The 21,367-nt window shown below is 37.5% G+C and overlaps 1 protein-coding gene across 1 annotated transcript in view; it reads left to right on the top strand.

Annotated features, from left to right (window-relative positions):
- espn (espin) overlaps nt 1–21,367 on the top strand; it is a gene marked incomplete at both ends in the record, with an annotated part of 41,275 nt that overhangs the window by 4,553 nt on the left and 15,355 nt on the right. Inside the window, 8 exons of the mRNA XM_079239703.1 lie at nt 8,104–8,290; nt 8,660–8,842; nt 9,790–9,921; nt 13,074–13,329; nt 13,762–14,045; nt 18,031–18,192; nt 20,013–20,256; nt 21,083–21,136. Coding sequence (XP_079095829.1) covers nt 8,104–8,290; nt 8,660–8,842; nt 9,790–9,921; nt 13,074–13,329; nt 13,762–14,045; nt 18,031–18,192; nt 20,013–20,256; nt 21,083–21,136 — 1,502 coding nt within the window. The remainder of the gene's footprint in view (nt 1–8,103; nt 8,291–8,659; nt 8,843–9,789; nt 9,922–13,073; nt 13,330–13,761; nt 14,046–18,030; nt 18,193–20,012; nt 20,257–21,082; nt 21,137–21,367) is intronic.

The raw sequence follows: 21,367 nt of genomic DNA, 5'->3' as shown, positions 1-21,367 counted from the left end.
TTCAGTCAAGAAAAAGACCAAATATGACAACTGCAAGAAAAAAACAAAGAAAGCACCTATTGCTCAAATTTGAGAACAAATAACTAGCAGAATATTTGGATTTACACAAAAAAATCAAAGAAAAGACAAACAACAGTTAAATTTCTTTATATCCTTATTCAAACAGATGAATTCCTTTGAGACTTGACCAGAATGGAGACATAATAGGTGTCTGCAATGCAGTCTTATAGCAAATTGTACAGTGTGAAGGTATTTTACAGTTAACAAAGAGGCTGACTTTGCATTATAAAAGAATACCAGTGAAAGATGGATGCACCCACTGTGATGTGAAATCCATCATTCTAAGTTTGTCTCTGGTTGTCACCATGTAAGATTTTTTAAAGCCAGAATATACACACAAGTGATTAATCTGAGTGAGAACAAATAAATGTAAATCATATCAATTAAGAAGCAGTAAGAGCTTTGGCCTGAGGAAGGAACCACACCTTTAATATGCACATTGTTAGTTTTAATATGGTTTAAGCAAGGGAATTGCATCACAATATGTAAAAGTTCATCTCTTGTACTGGTTATAAACAGGGAAACTAGCTAAATAAACTACAAAAATACAACCGTTTTGCTTGTCACGCAGTATATATGTTTAGTATTGCTGTCAAGTAAAAAAAAAGCCTATCTGGTGAGACTGATTTTGCTTTCAGAAGCAGCAAAAGGGAACATTTCAAGATCAGCTTTTATAACTTCTGAATGAGCTTTTTTCAGCCCGAAGGCCACCATTAGTATCAAGTATTTCACATTTTTTCACGTGTAGGTTAAATACAGACTACACAGACTAAACACAGCTCACCAACTGGCCATGACCAAAATGAAAAAACTTCCTCTTCAGTCAGTTTATTCTCCACAAACAAAAAGCAAAATCAAATTTATGCAGGCTTCAGCTTTTTTGGTTTTCCTTTTGGCTTTCATGACATTTTTTTGTTTGTTTTGTTTTACTTCTTTTCTAACCATGACTTCTTCAGACCTATGCTGCTTGCTTTGCTGATCCTCTACCTAAAAGCAACGTCACTTAATCTCTTGTGTTCTCTGTATAGTGCATCTGCATTCATAGAGCCAGTGAACTCCACCAGGAATCATTTGCAAATAAACTAAGAGCCCTGGTTTCAAGTTGGCCAGAGTTTGCTTGTTTGTTCACATTCACATTTGGTGCTGTTTTATTTTTAGATTACTTTATTTTTTAACAAATAATTTTCAAACAAATAAATAAAAAAGGAGAAAAAGTAGAACATAATAATAAACCACTAAAAAAACAATGTCAATTAAATTTTTGTCACAAAAACAGCACTCTTGAGATGATTTGAGGAAACATTTTATGTTCAAAGAAAGGATGTTCGTCACTAATTGTGACCCACCTCTTTATACAATTATTCAAGAGTTACAAAAAAAAAGCAGAAAGCTGCTTAATAACTTAATACAGGTGACATTTTACAGTTATACAATTAACAATAATGATCACAAAAACCTCACAGTTGCTTAAAGTTGAGCTGAGTTTAGTAACACAAATTGGTGAGTGAAACAGTTCTTCAAATATATATATATATATATATATATATATATATATATATATATATATATATATAGATGAAGATTTATTAAATTACTCTGCGCTTTCGTTCCACAAACAAACTGTTTTTACTGTAATGTTGTGGTATTTTTTATGTTGGTCCTAACAACCAGTTATGTTAAACATGTCGGCTCCTCTACGTTCATGACGTTTTTTTGGTTCTTCTGGAACAATTCCTTAATATATTAAGGGTTTGTCTGCTTTAAACACACCCTGGTCCACTTCCACAGATGGTCAGCTTGGAGTAGTGTAAACACGCTCATACGCACTCTGGTGCACTTTGGTGCTAAAAAGTGGTAAACATAAGATAGTGTTTGGCTATGATATGTTTATTACAAGGATACAGCGCTATAAACACATGAAGGCATTTTAACAGACTGGCATTGAACAGTCTGGTTAAAGAAGAAAAATGATGTTACCCATTAAACTAAAGTTTCTCAAGCCTTGTATATACTGCCATTAAAAAAAATCCTCCCTACTGTTGCAGTTATGGTGGTGTGATTACAGCTCAGTGTTTAAACTACATAAACTTTAAACTATTTTGACATTGATGACATTAGCAAGATAAGCTGCTAACCCTCTAATATTGTGTGCTTGCACCCCAGACAGGTGCGTAGCTGCTGAAAATTTAATGAGCCTCAGAGACATGGTAGCTCTCTGATAGCTTGGCCCCATTCACTCCTCCGTAGCACCCCTCCCACTGTCACTGTTTGCCACCATCTCCACAGCAACACACAGAAGCACCAACTGGCGATAAGATAATGAGAAAAACAAAACCATTTGAATAGATGGGTTGCTTTCTAGTCACTGGCCTCAGGCATTGTTTGGAGAGGAACTTTGCAGCAGAGAGATAGCCTTCTTGTTTCAGGGTTTATTACTAGATGCAAATTTGTATCAGCATGTTTTAAGAGGCAGTTAAGAGGCTCTGTTTGTTCTACCTGAAAAAAAAAATCACAAGGATAATATGATTCTGGGTTGCATCATCACGTAACTAACGGTAGTGCAACTTAATGAGAGTGTGACTGCAGAGGTAAAAGTGCATACACTGAAATAGTAAACAAGCAACAAGTGAATTCCTTGAAGAGTGTTTCTGTATATAGCATTACATTTAAAGTTTTGTTTTACACCGTTACCTCATCAGAGCACTGAAAAGTATAACAAAATAATTTATAATTTCATATAGGCTGAGAAGAAATTTAATATATCCCATGTCCAAAACACTATGAGCTGCCACACGGCATATCAAAATAGACCATGTGACATGGAGCCAGCCCATGTAACTATCTGTAAGATACTGACTACTCATCAGTATTATATACACTACATTTCTACTTTATTTCACTATAAAGTGTAATGCAAAAAGAAATAAGGCAATTAAAGCAATACAGAAGGATTATATTAAGATTTTCTTGTTTTGTTGACCATTCAAAGCACATTTACACTATAAGCAGCATTCATACAAACATTTTTATTGCTGTACAGCTTCACAGGTCGTACAGAATTTTTTCTTTGTCTCAAACCCACCAATAAACACATCAGAGGCAAAGTCAGGATAACTCAACCACAAGAACACTTAGCCATGTGAACTGGGGAAGCCAAGGATGAAACCATCTACCGTTCAGCTGGAATACTGATTGATTGTATAGCATATTTGCAACTATAGTAGAAATTTTTAATTAATGGTACAGCTATGTTCTGGGACCCCCTTGCTCCTTCATTTATGCCTGTGAGAGGGAGATGCACAAATACCAGTTGACTGATTCGCCGATAGATAATAAAGCTAGTGCTATCTTTGTTTTTTTATTCATTCATTTTTTTTATACTTTATTTATTCATTTTTTTCACTTTATTTATTTATTACACTATACCAAATGTGCTGGATAATGATGCCCGCTTATTGTCATGACTGCTTTTGTGAAGATGTGTTAGACTGTGCATTATTTTGCTGTACATTACTGTACATCCATTTGTGTGTCTATTTGTTAATTCAAGGGGGACAACACATGGATGTTCTTCATTACCTTTTAACCGGTACCTTTTTTTCAAACTCATTATGTATTTAAATTGAAAAAAAAAAACTATTTACAACTATTTAATCTAATCACTCAGTTGTTAATGGCAAAAATGATGCATGGGTGCAGTTTGTATAAATACTTTGTCTCATGTAATTACAGTCTTTTTGTGCACAAGGTTTAGAGTTGAGTTGCATCTTTGTTTTCAGATTTTTAGTTTGTTAGATTTATGAATCCCATCTGAATTGGCAGCCCATTCCCCTATCCACCCCAGTAAACCAAAACAAAAACTCTAATGTGCTCTGCCTGGGCTGATAGCCTTTATACACAAAGGAGAGAATGAATGAGAGATGGTGAAAGAGAGAGTGAGTGTGTGAAGCTGTAGACAGGTTATGTAATCAATTAGCGCAGATTAAGATCTTTGGCATCAACACAGACCCAACATGCAGTTGCAAAGGGTACACCTCTGCATTTGGATAATCCAGAGAGTTAGCAGTCTGAAAGCTTGGGAGCACAGACTGTGTGCACAAAATAGTCACAATTGTTGCAGTAGACATAATCATAAATTGCTCATACAATCTATAAAATGAAATAATCTACACAGCTATCTCCTCTTGTCTCAAAATAAATCAGATATTAATCTTGTGTCCAAGAAGTAAGCAGAAAAGTTTAATTCATCAGCGCAGATAGTAAAGAAAGCCATTTTTATGTTAAGTAAACAATAGGCATATTTCAAGATGTAGCTCCCTGCTCTAAAGTCAGCATATTAATTTTGCATCAGTGTAATAAATTCAAGTTCAAGCTCGATTTTATTTACTACAGCCTCAGATGCCCAAAGTGCTGAACAAAAAAAGCTACATAATAGGAAAATAGTAAAACAATAACATCAATAAAACAAGATTACAAGAAACTAACAAGTGTAAAGCTGAGCATTGTTCAAAAGCCAGTGCAAAAAAAAAAAGGTGTTTTCAGGAAAGGCTTAAAGACTTTGCAGATCTAATGTGGATTTGCAAATTATTCTACAACTTTGGGGCTGAAATGGAAAAGGCTCAGTGACCCCTGGATTTGAGCCGAGAAGAACAGACCTTTAAATGAAGCTGGGTCACAGGCCTCAGTGTTCTGAGTGAAGCACGCTGATTCAGCAGCTCCAACAGATACAATGGCGCCACATCTCTCACAGCTTTAGAAACAAGCAATAAAATCTTTTACTGAATCCTAAATCTGACAGGAAGCCAATGCAAGGAACACAGCGATAATGTGATGCTGCAGTAAGCAGCTGCATATTGAGGCAGCAGTTTAAGGATGACTGGTCGAGGCCATAATCACAGGGAGTTGCAAAAGTCTAACAATGGCATGATAAGCAATAACATTATAACTTTACACCTGCTGTGGTTCAGGCTTTGTGATTTATTTCTTTATTTCATCATTTAGATGGTGTGATGCAATTTGTTCAGATTCAAAGAGAGAAAGGGGTAAACAAGTTACTATTTCACACAGGCAACAGCTGACCTCTCCCAACTTTCCTGAACTTTAATCTTCTTAATAACTTCTTGGTGCAAGTTGGATAAAAGCCCCTTTCAGTTCTCTCCTACAAGAGCTTTAAGCTGAAGAAATGCAACATAGCATTTTGTGATGCTTTGAGTATAGAGACCATGGATGGACTATAAAACAACACACTTCAGGTCACAGATGTGTAAGAAATGTTATGACAAGGACCAGGAAAGAAGAGACACAAAAATGCTGAAGCCACAAAGTTATAAAAAGTTGTTTGGTGTCCTAAATCTGTAAGTTGTCTTCCTTTATGTTTGAGGCTCTGCAACATGTAAGAACATCTGTTCGTGTTACCCTAGAGTTCCCAAACCTAAAAATAACATACATTTTCCCACAGCCTTTTCATTATTTAGATAGGAAAAAACCATTAAGTACATCATAAACCTTATTCAGGCAAGAGGGCCATTAGTGTGACATCAATTAGTTCCCTGGTAATGAAGACAACATTGGTTTTTGTTACCGTGAGAGCAGGGAGGAAACATTGGACAAACAATTAGTGAGGTAAAATGTTTATCGAAGCTGAACTGAAAATGTATCAAATGACTCCTACTTTAGTGTGAGTTTATTTTTCTTTGGAGTGACTGGCAAGGTTGTGGCTCTTGTACCGCTTGCTTGCTGTGTGGTAACTTGGCTAACCTCCTTTCTATCTTTGAAATCTACACCGCTTCTCCTAAAGCACTTCTTCAGTAAGGAGTGTTTAAGCCTTTTCACACTGAACAGTTGTGGAAACATCATTTTGTGCTTTGTTTGAATGGTATACAACCTTAAACACATTCTGCTGTAAAGCTTTATGGATATACTCAATGAAAAATAAAGTTTCTCTCTTGTATAGATGACTGTGTGCAGCTGAACTCCAGCCCACTTTGGTTACATGGATGAATAATTGATTCGTCTCCCCACTTCCTAATGACAGAAACACAGATAACTTCCTCTTCTTATTTTTAAATATTTAGTATTGAACTGTTTTACCTTGGAACTTTTCCTTCAATCATCCAAAGAGGCTTCTTAAGTTTATCCTCAAAGCAAACATATGCTTCAGATTATTGCTATTTTTAGCCTTTGAATTTTTGAAAATAAATTAACACTCCGCTTGTTGCTTTAATGAGCCAAACAGTTTTCAGGCAAAGCATGGTAGGTTCATGTTTGAGTCCACACAAACACTGCCTCTCATTTCTTTCATGCCTCTGTACTCCTGTCTGCCTGATCTGTTTGTCTTGCCCACTGGCACTTTACATTAAGCACAAAAGCAAGTCTGGCAAAGCTAGTGGAGTGCTAATCCTCTTAAGAGACTCGTTGCTCGTTTGTCAGAGTCCAAATAAAGTACGACCTTATGGGGGTTTAGTGGGGAAGCGTTTGTTCACTCTATGACCTCCCGCTGTTACTGAGAAGATCTGGAACAAGGAATGTGGGCCTTGGACATAAATGAGAGTGGGATTTGGTATACTATCACTGTATACACTGTATCCACTTCTTTAAACAGACTTGATAAAATACTGAATGAGGTGCTTTGTCTCTAAAAAAAAAAAATTAGAACATCAGAAAATCAGCCTTGTCTCTTGTAACAACTATTTTGGTTTGCAAAGAAAATTAGCTATCTGGTTAGACATAGCTGGACTGTGATTGTGTCAGTTTGGCTGTATTTTAAACTATCATTAGTGAGTATAATTTTTTTTTTTTTAAAAGTATTTGATGGAAGCACTCACAATTTGTGTGTTAGCTATTCATGAGCTAATATTTGTAAAGTCTAAAATCATATTGGTAAAGTCTTGTTATATCATATTTCCAAAAGAGTTAAAGTTGATAAGAATCAAGCAGCTAAATTTCATTTTATAAACAACCCGCAATAATAAATAAACTAAATGAAATGCAAGTTTGTGAAAAAGACCTGTTCTAAACGTAGCACCTTACCTAAAATGTTTTTGCGTTGTTTTTTTTTATTTGCCTCTCTGGAATGGTGAACGGCATAACTTGTATCAAAATAAAACTTCCATATAATCTTTGCTTTTTTTCTTTGTTTTTTTCAATGTCTCGACAAATTCATATTTTTCAAATTTCAGAAAATCTGGTTTTGTATCATAGTATTTCATTTTCATAAAGAATTTATATAAATTAAGTGACACCTGCAGGGTAGTTCAGGCAGTCAACCCAGGCTCCTCTGTTGCTTCCTGCACAATCTGCCTCATACTCTACGCAGTCTTAATCACTCCCAGCCTCATCCTTTCTGCTACTGTAACGGCTGTCAGCTCTCCAAACTATCACACTTCCTGTCTTTTTTAACCCCTCTACAACTCCATATGTACCTGTAATCTCAGGAGCAGAATTTAATCTAATAAGAAACATATTCACAAGAAGTGATGAGATTGAACCCAAGATAACAAACTTTGATCTTTGTCTTGTGGATTATTTTGGACATTTTCTTTTCACCTGTGATGGACTGGCAATCAGTCCAGGATGTACCTTGCCTCTCTAGTGATTGCTGGGATAAGCTCCAGCTTCCCTGCAACCATTAATTGGACTAAGTGGTTAAGAAAATGAATGAGTGAGTGAATGAATGAATGAAGTTTCTTTCCATTTGTCTGACAAGTTGGTATGTTATGTCAACAAAAAAAAGGCCCAAAATCTTTAAACTTAGCAATATTTTAAATAACATTTAAATGAGCCAGTTGTGTATTACCTCAAGTGTGACACTGTTGTTTCAAATTTAAGCCCAGTTCTTTAGGTCTCAATTTAATGTGTGTTGTCACATTACATTATATTTTAATATTTTCCAGTTAGTTAGTTTTTTTTCTCTGTCTTCTAGAGCGAGAGTGGATTGAGATAAATGCCTCTTTTGTACCATTTTAAAATAAAGTATCATCAGTTTGCTTTATATTTGTAACCTTCCATGATGCTTATGAGCTTCACGGTTTAATTTACCTACAGTGTTGTCAACACTCAAACTAAGAATGGTGCCACACCGCTCTACCTGGCCTGCCAAGAGGGTCATCTGGAGGTCGTCCAATACCTAGTGAAGGACTGCGGGGCGGATCCTAGCATCAGAGCCAATGACGGGATGACACCTCTGCATGCTGCTGCTCAGATGGGCCACAGCACTGTCATTGTATGGCTGGTATGTTGAAATGTCAGGAATCTGTGCAACAAATCCAGATGGTGCATATATTTACTCCTAAATTGACAGCTCACAGTCAATGATCTGTTTTTAACCTGCTGTGTTTTTAATTAAAACAAATTTAACACCATTTGTAATTCTCAGGAAGTTCCTGTTAGATAAGTGGCTTAAGTATAACAGATCAGTAAAAATCCAATATGTTATAAATTTCTTGTCATAACACTTGAAGAAATGTGCAGCACTGTGGTCTAACTTAACTAAAACCTGATATTATAACTGTTACAAAGCATTAATTTCAACCTTTGTATGATTAAATGTTTCTACTCCTCTCAAAATGAGTTGCAATCTTTGTGAATAACCTCCCTGTAGATGAGTTTCACAGAAATCAGCCTGACAGACAGGGACAGTGATGGAGCCACCGCCATGCACTTTGCAGCCAGTCGTGGCCATGCAAAGGTGCTCAGCTGGCTGCTGCTGCACGGTGGAGAAATTGTCACAGACAACTGGGGAGGGACCCCGCTTCACGATGCTGCAGAAAATGGAGAATTAGAGGTAAATGTTGTACCTAATGTTTGCCACCTGGGGCTTTAAATATGTACTTTTTTCTTAACCAGAAACTGATGTCAGTTGCATTAAATATTTCCCTTTGACAGGTTTATAAATGATAATAAGAGCAGTTTCAGAAAAGAACACAGTGAGAAACAACTACATAAAGTGGACAGAAACAATATGCACAGGCACTGGATTCTTTGTGGTGCTCACTTACCCATAATGGGTTTTACAACCATCTGTTTTGAATGAATGCCTCTCTTAAAGCTTATGGTTTTCACCACCTTTCTAACCTGCTGCTTTGACTAACATTTTTTTTTTTACCCAAGTGACGTCTGTCAGCTGTTTTATCACCAGCTTCATCCCTGGAGAATGCTGTGAATTATATAGGAAAGATTGGAGTGAATGAAATTGGGCTGAATCAACTGAATTCAGAAGTTAAATATAAGCCAATAAAGCAAAAAATTTTCTTTCATTAGCCACAAACTTGTCTGGAAGCTTTTAATTATTGCTCAAATGTCAAAAAAAGCTTTATTCTCCTTGTTAGTAGGCTACGTAATCACCATGTGAGTATTTTATAATCACAGCTTCAGCCAACATTGTATGAATAATCATTGAATTTTCAGTCTGATATCAAATTCAGATGTAGTAATAGACTTATAACTTCATTTTTGTTTAAGAATTAACATTATAGATGGATTATCTGTGTTAAAGTGACATACCAGTCTGCTTTTGTGAAGTTTAAATCAACAAAAACATAAATTTGTCCCAGACTGTAGTTACTTAGTCATTACTTTCAACTGTGGATCCAGTTCCCACAGAAATCCTTATTTTTCTCTGGTTAAGCTAATTGTCATTAATTGACAAGGTTTTTTTTTTTACACTGGCTTGAAACTGTAACATTGTAATATCTACATTTTATTTCTAACACTTAATCTATCTGCTGTCAGTGCTGCCAGATCCTGGTGGTCAACGGGGTGGACCTAGGCATTCGGGACCAGGACGGCTTCACAGGAGCAGACCTGGCTGAATACAACGGCCACGCCCAGTGTGCCAAGTATCTGCGCACAGTGGAGAACATGGTACGATAAACTACCAACATGTCATAAATCCTGACCTGATCTTTTCTTAATCACAGCCAAACTGTGAGCTGATGTGTCAGTCAGTGTAGCATGTTAAGAAAGTAAGGTTCGTAGTCATTTTTTGTGTGTTTTTTTACGTTTCTGTAGATGTTTTGTTTTAGTTTAATTTTTCATATGTTTTTATTTACATACATGCTGAGATCCTAAACTTTTTATAAAATTCAGAAGTTCTTATCTTCAGGATAACCAGCGATAACTTTCCATGTTTTTCTAACATTGTAATGATTATGGATGGTAGTTAAGTCCAAACTTTTGAATACCACTTTATGACTGACCAAGGTGGAGTGTTTTATTACATTGGCGCTAAGTGGTTTAATGGAGGTTTATCATTTTCACATTGACTAAAGAAAAGAATAGATACTTGTTTAAAACAAAGACTATATGGGATCAGTGGGGCATGCAAACCATGAAAACTTTTGTTTAATCAAAAACATACATTTTCACCCTGGATCTGAAAGAGAGTAGGTAATTTAACAAACTCATAGAGAGTGAAATGATGCCTGAGGAATGCATGAGAAGTGTGCTGGTTCTGATTTTTAAGAACAAGGGCGATGTGAAGAATTTTAAAAACAAGAGAAAAGAGAAGTTGATGAGCCATGCAATAAAGTTATGGAAAGAGAAATGGAAGCTAGACTAAGGACCGAAGTAATGATTTTTGAGCAGTTTGGTTTCATGCAAAGAAAGAGTTCTACAAATAAAGCATTTGTTTTGTTGTATTTTCGTAGAAATGTATAGAGAAGGTAGGAGGGAGCTTTATTGTGTCTTTGTAGATCAAGAGAAAACATGATGGTGCCGAGAGAGGAGTTGTGTTTTTCTGTTAGGAAGTCTAGAGTGGCAGAGAAGTTGAGAAAGTAGGGCGCAGAACGTGTCTGAGATCTGTAAGACAGTAATGTGGTGTGTAGGAGTGACAAGAGAGTTCAAAGTAGAGGAAAAACTGCCTCCACAGTTAAATTAACACTCTGCTCCACTCCACTCCAAATGTTCATTATCACTATGATAATGAACATGCCGGACAGGTGAGGATAGACAGACATCTACTTGTACGATCATATTCGCAGATAACATTGTGATCTGTCATGAGATCAGGGAATAAGTGAAGGAATATCTATAGAGGTGGACAAGTATCTTTGAAAGGAAAGAGCAGAAGACTAGTTGTAGAAAAGCAGAAAACATTTGTGTAAATGAGTGGACCCAAGTGGAACGATGAGGTGACAGGGATAGAGATGGAGAAGGCGGAGGTTTTGAGGTACTTAGAATCAACAGTTCCGAGTAGTTGACAGTGTGAAAAAGAGCCGAAAAGATAATAAAAGCCGGTTATAACAGGGAGAGAAAAGTGTCAGCTGTGATGTGTAAAAAGAGTATCAGTAAAAATGAAAGGAAAGAATAACAGGATGGTGATGTGACTTGCAATGTTATATGGTTTGTAAAACAGAAAGAAAGCGGACAGAAGTGGAAGTTCTCTTTAGGAGTTATAAGGGTGGATAGGATCAGGAATGAGTACATTGGAGTAACAGCAACTATTAGATATTTTGAAGACAAACTGAGAAGACAGATAGTTTGGGCATGTATAAAGGAGGGATGGTGAGCCAATAGATGGATGTTGAGGCTGTAACTACTGAAAAGGAGATTATTGGATGTAGGGAAAGAGGATTTGAATTTAGTTGGTGTAAGAGAAGAGAGAAATAGGGACAGATGGAGGTCGATGATCTGCTGTGTTGACCCCTAAATGGAGTTTCAGAAAATGAAAAAAAGAGGAAGAAATTCTTAACCTTCACTTTATCTGTTTGTGAAAGAGTTATGTCTTCAAAGTGAATATATTATTTTAGGTAATGTGTCTGTGTCTGCAAAAAGTGCTGGTCCAAGATTTCATGCTTTTATTGCTACCATGTCAATCTTCCAATGGCGTGAACATGACAGCTGTTACATCAACCATTATCTGCTTTGGGGTGCAGTTTTTGACCTTTGCATTTCCAACATTACTCCAGTTAAAATAAGCACAACATGGTTTTTTCACAGTGTATGGCACTGAAAATAAACTATTATCTCATTCAAGACTTTTATTTTGGTGACATTTCAGTGTATACTTTTTTAAATAACTATGAAGAAAATACAGAACTCTGACCTTTGAGTAAAATCGGTAAAAACATGTTTTAAATTACCTGGATAGTTACCAGTACTTTGACATAGTTTTCAATCTCAAAATGAGAAATTACACCTTCTGAGATTTATATTCCTCTGAACTAGTTTTATAACTATGCGTGTGAAACCAATACTGACTAGAATAGATGTTGCTACAACAACAATTCTGTTGGAGCTAGACAATCTCTCTGTATAGAGAAAAAAAATACAAAAAGAAAAAAAATGGGTCATTTATCTCAAATGGTTCAAAAAATAATTAGGTTTACTTACTGGCTGGCTCTGGAGGTTTGCCACCTTGTTGAGAACCAAAACACGACATTGAAGAACATATTTTAAGTGCAATAACAAACACTTGCAATTGAACCATTGAGTCCCTGAATTGATTTATTTTTTTTTAATTATTGAAGCTACTAACAGTCAACATATAAGGATTTCTATGGTCACAGTAAATTAAAATCCCAGTGTTCAGGGTAATAATAACGTTTCCAGATTGACCTGTCTGGTACCTGGGAAACATATTTCCTTTTTTGTTGTGCGCTTTGTCATCAGAGACATTCAACCACACGAGCAACACTGCACTGTGGGAGCAGTAAAGTCCCCAGCGCCTTTCTGATCAGCTGTGAGATCTTTCATTAGTCTGCAGTAATTAAACTCATAATACTTTTCTCCTCTTGTAAGGCATCAGGGACTTAGAGATAATGGGATTGATGAACTGTTGAGTGAACATGATGATAGCTCATATTAATAACAATAAATCTGTCTTGTATAATGACTGTTTAGTTTTGTATCTAAATTAAATTAATCAGATACGTTTGACTAACAAGTGATCAAGGAATCTTTACATATCAATGTTTTGTTGTTTGGGGTACAATGGAAATTAGGTCCCCCATATTAGACACGTTAATACAACAAATATGATGATGCCTGTGTTCATGAACTGCACCCTCTGACAGAGTGTGGAGCACCGTGTCTTGTCTCGAGACCCCTCGATGGATCTTGAGTACAAGCAGCCTGACTCTGGCCTCTCATCCCCTAACACCACCATGCCTCCTGCCAACCAGGCGGCACACTTTGACATTGGGTCGCCATCCAGCTCACTGTCCAACTACGACTCAGCCAACTCCAGCCAGTCCAGCACTGGGGAGAAGAGGAGCAGTTTAACAGCATCACGAGGACCACCTGCTCAGCTGAATACAGTTGCACATCAAGGTCCACAATGTTTTAAACATTACACATCTAATCTGTATTTTCTATTAAGTTTTTCTATTCAGAAGTATATTAAATTCTTATTGAATCAGAATGGTGGTTAAAACACATTCTGCTGTCTTTCATATTTTACTCATAACTCTCTTGCCTTTACATGGCAACTAAAGCTTGTTGATAATAATTATTTACTTATGTGGAACTAACACCATGCAACAGTTTGGATCTTTCTTTTCTGGGAAAGGTGCTTTTTATACTAGTGCTGCGCCCTAGTGGTCTGTATCCAGACTGTTTGTTATTATGGAGGTGCACGGTCATGTTTCTCTCTCATATGCATTTAAAACACTGGAAGTGGGTAATACTAAAAGTTTTACCTGTGCCTTTTTTGTGAATCCAAACCAGCAGTCTAACATGTTATGGACTGTGTCTGCCTCACAGGTGCATCAGAATCAGGCATTTCAGACATGCAAGCATATATGGACATGTTGAACCCTGACATCGGCACCGATGTGGCAAAGGAGAATGATAAATCTATCAGTGCTGGCTCCAAGACCCCTCCGCCTCCATCCTATCCACCCCCGCCTCCACCACAGTGTCCCCCAGCACCCCCTCCACCTCCAAGTTACCCAGCACCACAACCCCCTCAGGAGCCTTCATCAGCTGAGTTCCTCAAAGTGAAAAGCAATCTGCGGCATGTGGAGAGAAAAGCCAGCAAAAATGAGGTACAAACGTGTGGCTCTTGTTTACTCAAAAGAATAAGAATAACTTGTCATGAAAGCTTTAAAGCTATGCCAGCATTTCCTCATTTTTTGTGAGATTATCATACAATCTTTTAAAGGAATTAAAGTTTCTGTTTGGTTCATTGTTCTGTGCAAATCCATCTGGATCATTAAAACACGGTGCAATTACTCACACATGATGCCCAGACAACAAGGCTCAAACACGAACAAGCCAGTTTGTTGAAACTATTTCTTTTTCTGGTGAATCTACAATTTTTAAAAGAAGTTCTTATCGGATATTGGCTAATATTACAGAAGTAGGATGAACAGAGTATTTGACAAATTACTGCTGTTTTCCCCTCTGTCTAATTATTTGGGCCATGGCTCTTCGGTAACTATGTAACTGGCCTGGAAGCTAACAATGATGTTATTGAGTTTGCATGGCTAATGAGGCCACAAAAGATGCTCATTAGTGTGCCAGGTCTGTGGGTTCCTTCGGACAATGGCTGATATGATGGGTTTGATTTTAATTCCAATAATTACTCTGGCCATGGATCACTCAAAAGGGTTTCAAAAGCCTGCAAGGAGCAGCAATTAAGACTGAAATTAACTTTAGTGTTTGCGCAGCATTAGGTGGTTTAAGTATTGCTGAACAGTTTCAAATCAAATCAAACTTTATTTATTTATTTAGTTTCTGAAGTTGAAATCTAATTCAGATGTCAATAAGTTAATCTGAGGACAGTGGAAGCGTGAGAAATTTGGTAATGATTTGTGCATTTTTTATAATAATTATTGTTTATATTAGTGCTTCTTTTTCAAAGTTTAACAGCATGAAACCACTGTTTGATATGATTTTTATCTGGTATAGAAGCAGTCAAATGTTATATCTGGATGAGTATTACTTTTCTGCATATAAAGTATGGTTTTGTCTAAAATACTTTTGAACACTAAAAAGTTACAACAGAACCTGCTGATTCTCTGAAAAAATCCACTGCTTAGGCACAGAATACATCTCCGCACATTTAGCATGCAAAGTCATGAGATTCTACGGTTATTGAGTCAGTAGTGAGAGTTTTCACCATACTGTAAGCTCTTTGTGTTTGTGTCTGTATGCATGCACAATGAGCCATGTGGGGTAGATGTTTTAATAAGTGCCGCCCCTTCTCCCCTTGATGCCCAAGGTGACCAGCTCAGGGCACGCCCTCGTTAATAATTGAATAGAAGCCAGCACTAGTGCACACGTGCACAATAACACACACTGGTAAGATCATTATGTACACTATGCCTAGCGAAAAACAATGTACCTAGGTTGTCGTAGTGACAGGGACACAAGTGATCAGATGGACTCATCTCATTATTACATATTGAAGCTGAATATACAGAGAACATATAAATATGCTTTTTGTTCATTCACTAACAAATTGTGCAATACGACTGCTGAAAATAGTTTTACATTAAGAAAGTTTTAGGTGTTTGTGGGAGCACATGTTGATGCTTTGCTCAGCACATTTGCCTGCCCTTGCTTTGACTTATTCAGTGTGGAGCATTACAGCTGCACCGCTCAGGTTTTTTTTGAACAGCAGTCGTCCCCCCCCCCAACGCCCCACCACCCCACCAGATAACTTGGACTTTGATATATTCCTGTTAGTATTATTTCTGACTAATTTTGCTTCTAATTCTTGTCACAGGCTAGAATATTCTAATAACCCTAAAGCCTTTGGGATTTGCATGTGTTTGTCCATGGTTCAGAGCAGCACATGGGAGTTTGTGCTTTGCATAAGAGAAACTGGGCAGGGTTGGGGAGTGGTTGGTCTGTGGGTTGGTGATGACATCATCGCCATTGCTGTGCTGGCCCAATAAGTTATTGATGAGGCCTGTGGATAAAGTGAGAGGGCAGGTACAGTGACAGGCGCAGCACCAAGTGGAAAGAAGGTGAAGCTCTGGATCTGGTGACAGCTACTCTGTACTTCACTGGATTTTGTGGATGTGGCTCTGTCTGGACAAGAGAAGGACTGTAAAAGTGGATTCTTAAAACTAAGGTGAAGTGTACATAGAAAAGCTTTGCTTATGAAACAGTCGAAGTTTATGTTTTACAAGCTACGTCGAAACTTTAGCTTATCTAAAGGTTCTGGGGTTGCTGAACAGTTGGAAAGTTATTCTAATGCATTTACTGAGATGTATGCATACAACTGATTTGCTTTGTTCTGTTTAAAAGGTTTTGTTGTAGAATTATACTTTAAACTCTGAACTAATAATTACTTTTTTTCTTAGTAAAACTTCTTACTTGTGTACAAATATATGCAAATGTGGCGAACTATCTCTAACAGCAAACAGGCTAAGCAACTTTTGACAGTGTCACACATTATATGCAAAATTTAAAACCAGTTTTATCGTCACTCACAAAAAAATATGACTTTATGCTGACAGACTGATCTGTACAATGGAAAGAAAGGATGCCTGTGAAAGCTTGTATGATTGGGGAGGGGGGAGCAGCCAAAATGCTTGGTACAATTGCTGTTGTTGACAAACCATCTGCAACACTCCCTGCTCCATTACCCTCCCACATGATGAGAGCTCAGGGACCATCTTATTGACAGCAGACATGAGTCAACATGATTAAGGGGCTTATTATAACTCTAAACATGACACCACAAGGAAGGAGGGGTCAGGGGTCAGCTGCCGATTGTTTCCGCCATTGTTAACGTCAGACATCTGGGTATTTGAGGGACTGGTCGAGGTATTGTGACATGCTGCTTGCAAACATTTGGATGTCATTGAATACAAATTTGTCGCAGAGTCTTAGATTTGAATGGCAAAACGATATCTCGGTTTGACTAAATATTTTTTGAGCAACTTTTGTCTCCTTTTTGAGAATATAAAGTTTGCAAAAGATTCTTTGTTTATTTATTCATTTTCTTGATACAACATGATTTATGGGAATAAATAATTATTTATGGGAATGTTTAATGCTGACTTATTTTATTTTACTAAATGCAAATTGGAGGTTTTTTGCATTAGGGAAATGTACCCACACACTGACAGGAAACTAGCCACTAACAATGAAAGATGAGGAATTAGACAATACATTCCTGAATACTCCAGATGAATATGTAAACTCTAACCTACATAGCAGAATGTGGTGAAGACTTTCACCACATTTCAATGTGGTGTTTGACTGTCTGATCAATGTTGGAGCGGAAATTAAAACGGGCCGAATGAATGACCTGTGGTCTACTCTAAAAAAAACATCTTCTTTACACTGGTATGAAAGCTACATATAGGCCTTTTGGTCCAAGAGGAGGAAACATAGGTGCCAGGGGTTTCACATGGACTTGATTAAAGCTTTGTTCTCTTTTCCAAATAAAGCTGCTTTGGTCACATGAGACAGCTAATCTGAGGGAAAAAAAGAAGTGTAAATATGCGGTATAGTGTGCTGCTGTTTAACTATAATAAAGATACTTCCTGCCATCCTGCCATGAAACTTAAATCAAATTTAACATCTTTTCAATTTGCTGCTCCTTTTTATCAAGACAAGAGTTAATGCCTCACACTGTAATTTTTATTTCTTGAATTTGAGCTTTTCTTTGATTTATTCTTTTAGCCTGTCTGTCTTTTATTAATTTATTTTATTTCATTTGAAAGTTTGTTTTTAATTGTACTGTTTCATGTGTCTTCTGCACTTTGCTGTAATGGTTTTAATGTTTTATGTAAAGCAGTTTGAATCGTCTTGTACATTAAATGTGCTATTCAAATAAACTTGCTTCTTCACCACTCGTTTTTTTTTTCTTTTAAATATCAGCGCTTCTATTATTTTTCATCCAAATATCTGTGTCTGCAACTGCTGTCTAAAAAAATAATTGTTTTTTATATTTCTTTGACTCCTTTATATAAGATACATGAACAAGTAGATTAGATCAAACAAATTTAAAGCTGCTCACATTTCTTTCTCTTATTTCTGTTTTGTTTTGGTTTTTTTTAATCTCTGAAGCAGCTGATTCCGGGGGAAAACCACGATAAATTGCGGCGTGTGGATTCAAACAGGAGGTCAAGGAGCTTCAGTAAGCAGCCTAGCACTGGGGACTACTACAAGACCCTGGGCAACGACACGGCCGAGCCCCGTGGGAGCAAAGACATGGCACCCAATGAGGAGGTCAGATCTCTGAAACATATCTCTAATTAGGAGTAGTGAGGAAACTTCAAACTAAATGCATTTTTACAATTTTATAAAAGTATACATGACTAGTTAATATAATTCATTCATAAAAAAAATGTTGTATGTATAGTAAGCTAGCTTACTTTGGTTACATCACATAGTATGAAGCTACTAGAGCTATAAAATACAGTGCCTTGAGTATCCTGTCCAGGGTTGTGTGGCCATCCCAGTTCTGTATAAGGTGAGGCTTCTGGGTGAGGTTAAGCTGTGTGATTGTGTGTTGGCATTAGGTTACAACACTGACTGCTCTATTTGCCTGAGCATTACCACTCAGCATGTTGTATAATCTTGTGCCTTCTTGAGCTTTTGTTTTCCACCTGATGCAAACTGCCCCTCATTTCCATTGCCTCTTGAGTCTCCACCTTATTGTGTAAACTGTCAATGCAGCTATATTGAAACATGCTCAGGATGGTTCTGGACAAGCGAGGACCCAGTAGGAAGCTGACACAAAATGTAGAAAAAGATTCATCATTGTGTGATTATAATTCTGTACATAGCCAAGAATAAATGGCATATAAGCCTGTGATTCACATATCCGCACTTTCAGCCAGAATATGTAAAACATAAACATCAAAAGCTAAAACAGTTAATTTATCCCCGCTATTTAGCTATGATGTAATTTTCTGTTAAACCCAAAGGCTTGTGTAATAACTGTTTGCTCAGATTTGGCAATACAAGCTGCCACATGTAAAATTTCAATTTGCAGTAAATATTTTTATCATCCTTCTTGAGACAAAATGTAACATTTTAAATCAATCAGTAAAATGTTTGTGTTTATTGATGAATGAAATCACTGGTTAAATGTCCACATAACTTCACTAGCAGAAAAGAATGAATTAACAGTCTGTTGCATCTTCATCAATGTCCCAGGAGAGATGTTTTTAAAATTGCATGAGTATATGGAGGGGGGGGGGATTTGGGTTGACACGGGGTATAATCCACATTGAGCCAATTAAGGTCCCAATGGGGCCCCTCCCGCTCTCTGAGGACCCTAGCAGATGGACTGGCTAATCAGTGGAAGTGGCACGTGCTGCCAAAGCCCATCTGGACATGGTCCCCCCCCACCCAGCTCTCTTGGGGGTTAAAAAGTGAAGGGGCCCACAATGAACAGCACGCGTCTGAAAAGCTGAGTAGGGGTGGGGTTGAGTTAAATGTCACGGTCCATTAACTTGCCCCCAGCAGAGTTATGGCACGCTTTGGGAGCACGTCAGACGCGTGCAAGACTATCACTTGCAGTGACAGATGGTTTGTTCCCACCGTTTTCCCCTCAGAGGTTCCCCCTTGGGATTACGACATTTTAACTCTCTTATTGGTAAAAGGGTATTGTGTTTTATGAGTTGATTAGAGACAGCAGGAAGCAGAGGGAGGGTAGCGTTCATCTGTCAGAAGCCTCTGTGCAAGAATTTAATGCTTAAGCAGCCCAGTAGAGGCTTCGGCATGCTGGTTTAAAGCCGAATCTAGTAAGAAATTCACTGCCAACATGCAATGTTTAGAAACAAAGGAAAACTATGTATTTTCAGAAGCAAGATAAGTAATTGGAATTGGTCCATTTTTCATTTTAGTTTATTTAGCTTTAAGAGACAAATTGAAATGGGAGAATAAGAATAATGACTGAAGGAAAAAAGCTTTTGGATTTGTTTCCTGTTTCAGTAATTCAGCATTGTTTTATCAGTGAGAAAGTCTATCATTGGCAAACATAATAACAACTACATTTACTGGATAAAGCCTGCAGCCTTCATCTGTTTTTTCCCCAACAGGGTTCGGTGTTATTGGAGGAACCCACCGATAGTCCCACCCACAGCTCTGAAAATGGCGCCACAGAGGAGTCTGTCCCACAGCCACCTCCTCCACCACCACCACCACCCCCTCCTCCTCCTCTTCCAAGCAATGTATTGCCAACACCCCCTCCACCTCCTCCACTACCTCCAGGATCACAAACTACCCAGAATAATGCCAGTAGCACCTCCACCCAACAGCGACGCCCATCTTCTTCATCAGGAAGTGAGTATCCTTTTTACTTTTCTCTTTTCCAGACTTCGTTTCTACAAATTTCGGATACTGATCATCTTTTTTAATTTATTGTTTTTGCTTGCAGACTTTGTAATGCAATCATCCCTAGAAAGCAGACCCAGTCATAGTCATGGGTATTATGTAAACGTCCGAGGTTAAGATGAGTTGCGCCCATCCTGCATTCTAAATAACAAATAATAAATTAATGATGTAGGCTTACCATTACTCAGAGATCTGGTTTAGCCATTTCCCTAAGTGCCCCTCTGGCCAGAATGATACGTCTCACACCACGTGTTGCTGTCATTGCAGGGAGATTTTAATTGTGATTGGTTATGTGTTTCTTAAATGGTTCAAGTCCACTTTGGAAGGTTCCTGTGTGTATTTGCAACAAATTAAAGTTTGAAGATACAAGGAACAATTAATTGCAAGTTTTATTTTTACTGAATAGTGATAACCACCATATTACCAAATTGAGGAAGAGCTGGTCAGTCAGGAGGTCAAATGAAGCTGGATTTACAATAAGTGTTTATATATAAATTTGCACTAGCATGATGAAAAGATAAAACATGAATTTATTTTCTCTTCTGATGATTCTAAATATTGTAATATTGCAGTTTTAGTTCTGTTTTGTCTTTGTCAAGTGAGCACTATCCCTCTACTGCATTTGTCCTAAAATCTTTCTCTCTATTAATCCTTTGTTACACTATTGTTCACCTTTCTCTTCCCACACACATCCTCTCCCCTGTTTCTGTCTGTTTGCTTTGTTTTGTTTTTCATTTTGACCACCATGCTCTGTCTTCACCACTCCTCTGTAAAGGCGGGGACATCTCTGTCACCCCGGCAGAAGCAGGGCCACTTAGACAGATGAAGAGTAAGTACAGACTGAAAACTAGTCTCCCTTGTAAATCAGTCCACTTTGTCAGATACATATAGTTCTAACAGTTAATACCCCCCCCTCCCTCCACCGCCCACCCGCAAACTATTTAATAAATCATAATGTAATCTCAATATTCTCATGTACATGTCTGTCTATTATGTGCGGTTAATTTATATGACACTGAGTCAGCCAGTGTGAATCTGCTCTTCTGGACAGAATAATGAG

Source organism: Telmatherina bonti, assembly GCF_933228915.1.
Source record: "Telmatherina bonti genome assembly, chromosome: 4".
NCBI classification, from domain to species: domain Eukaryota; kingdom Metazoa; phylum Chordata; class Actinopteri; order Atheriniformes; family Telmatherinidae; genus Telmatherina; species Telmatherina bonti.
The sequence above is the reverse complement of the archived record's forward strand: the minus strand, read 5'-3'. Positions and strand labels throughout refer to the sequence as shown.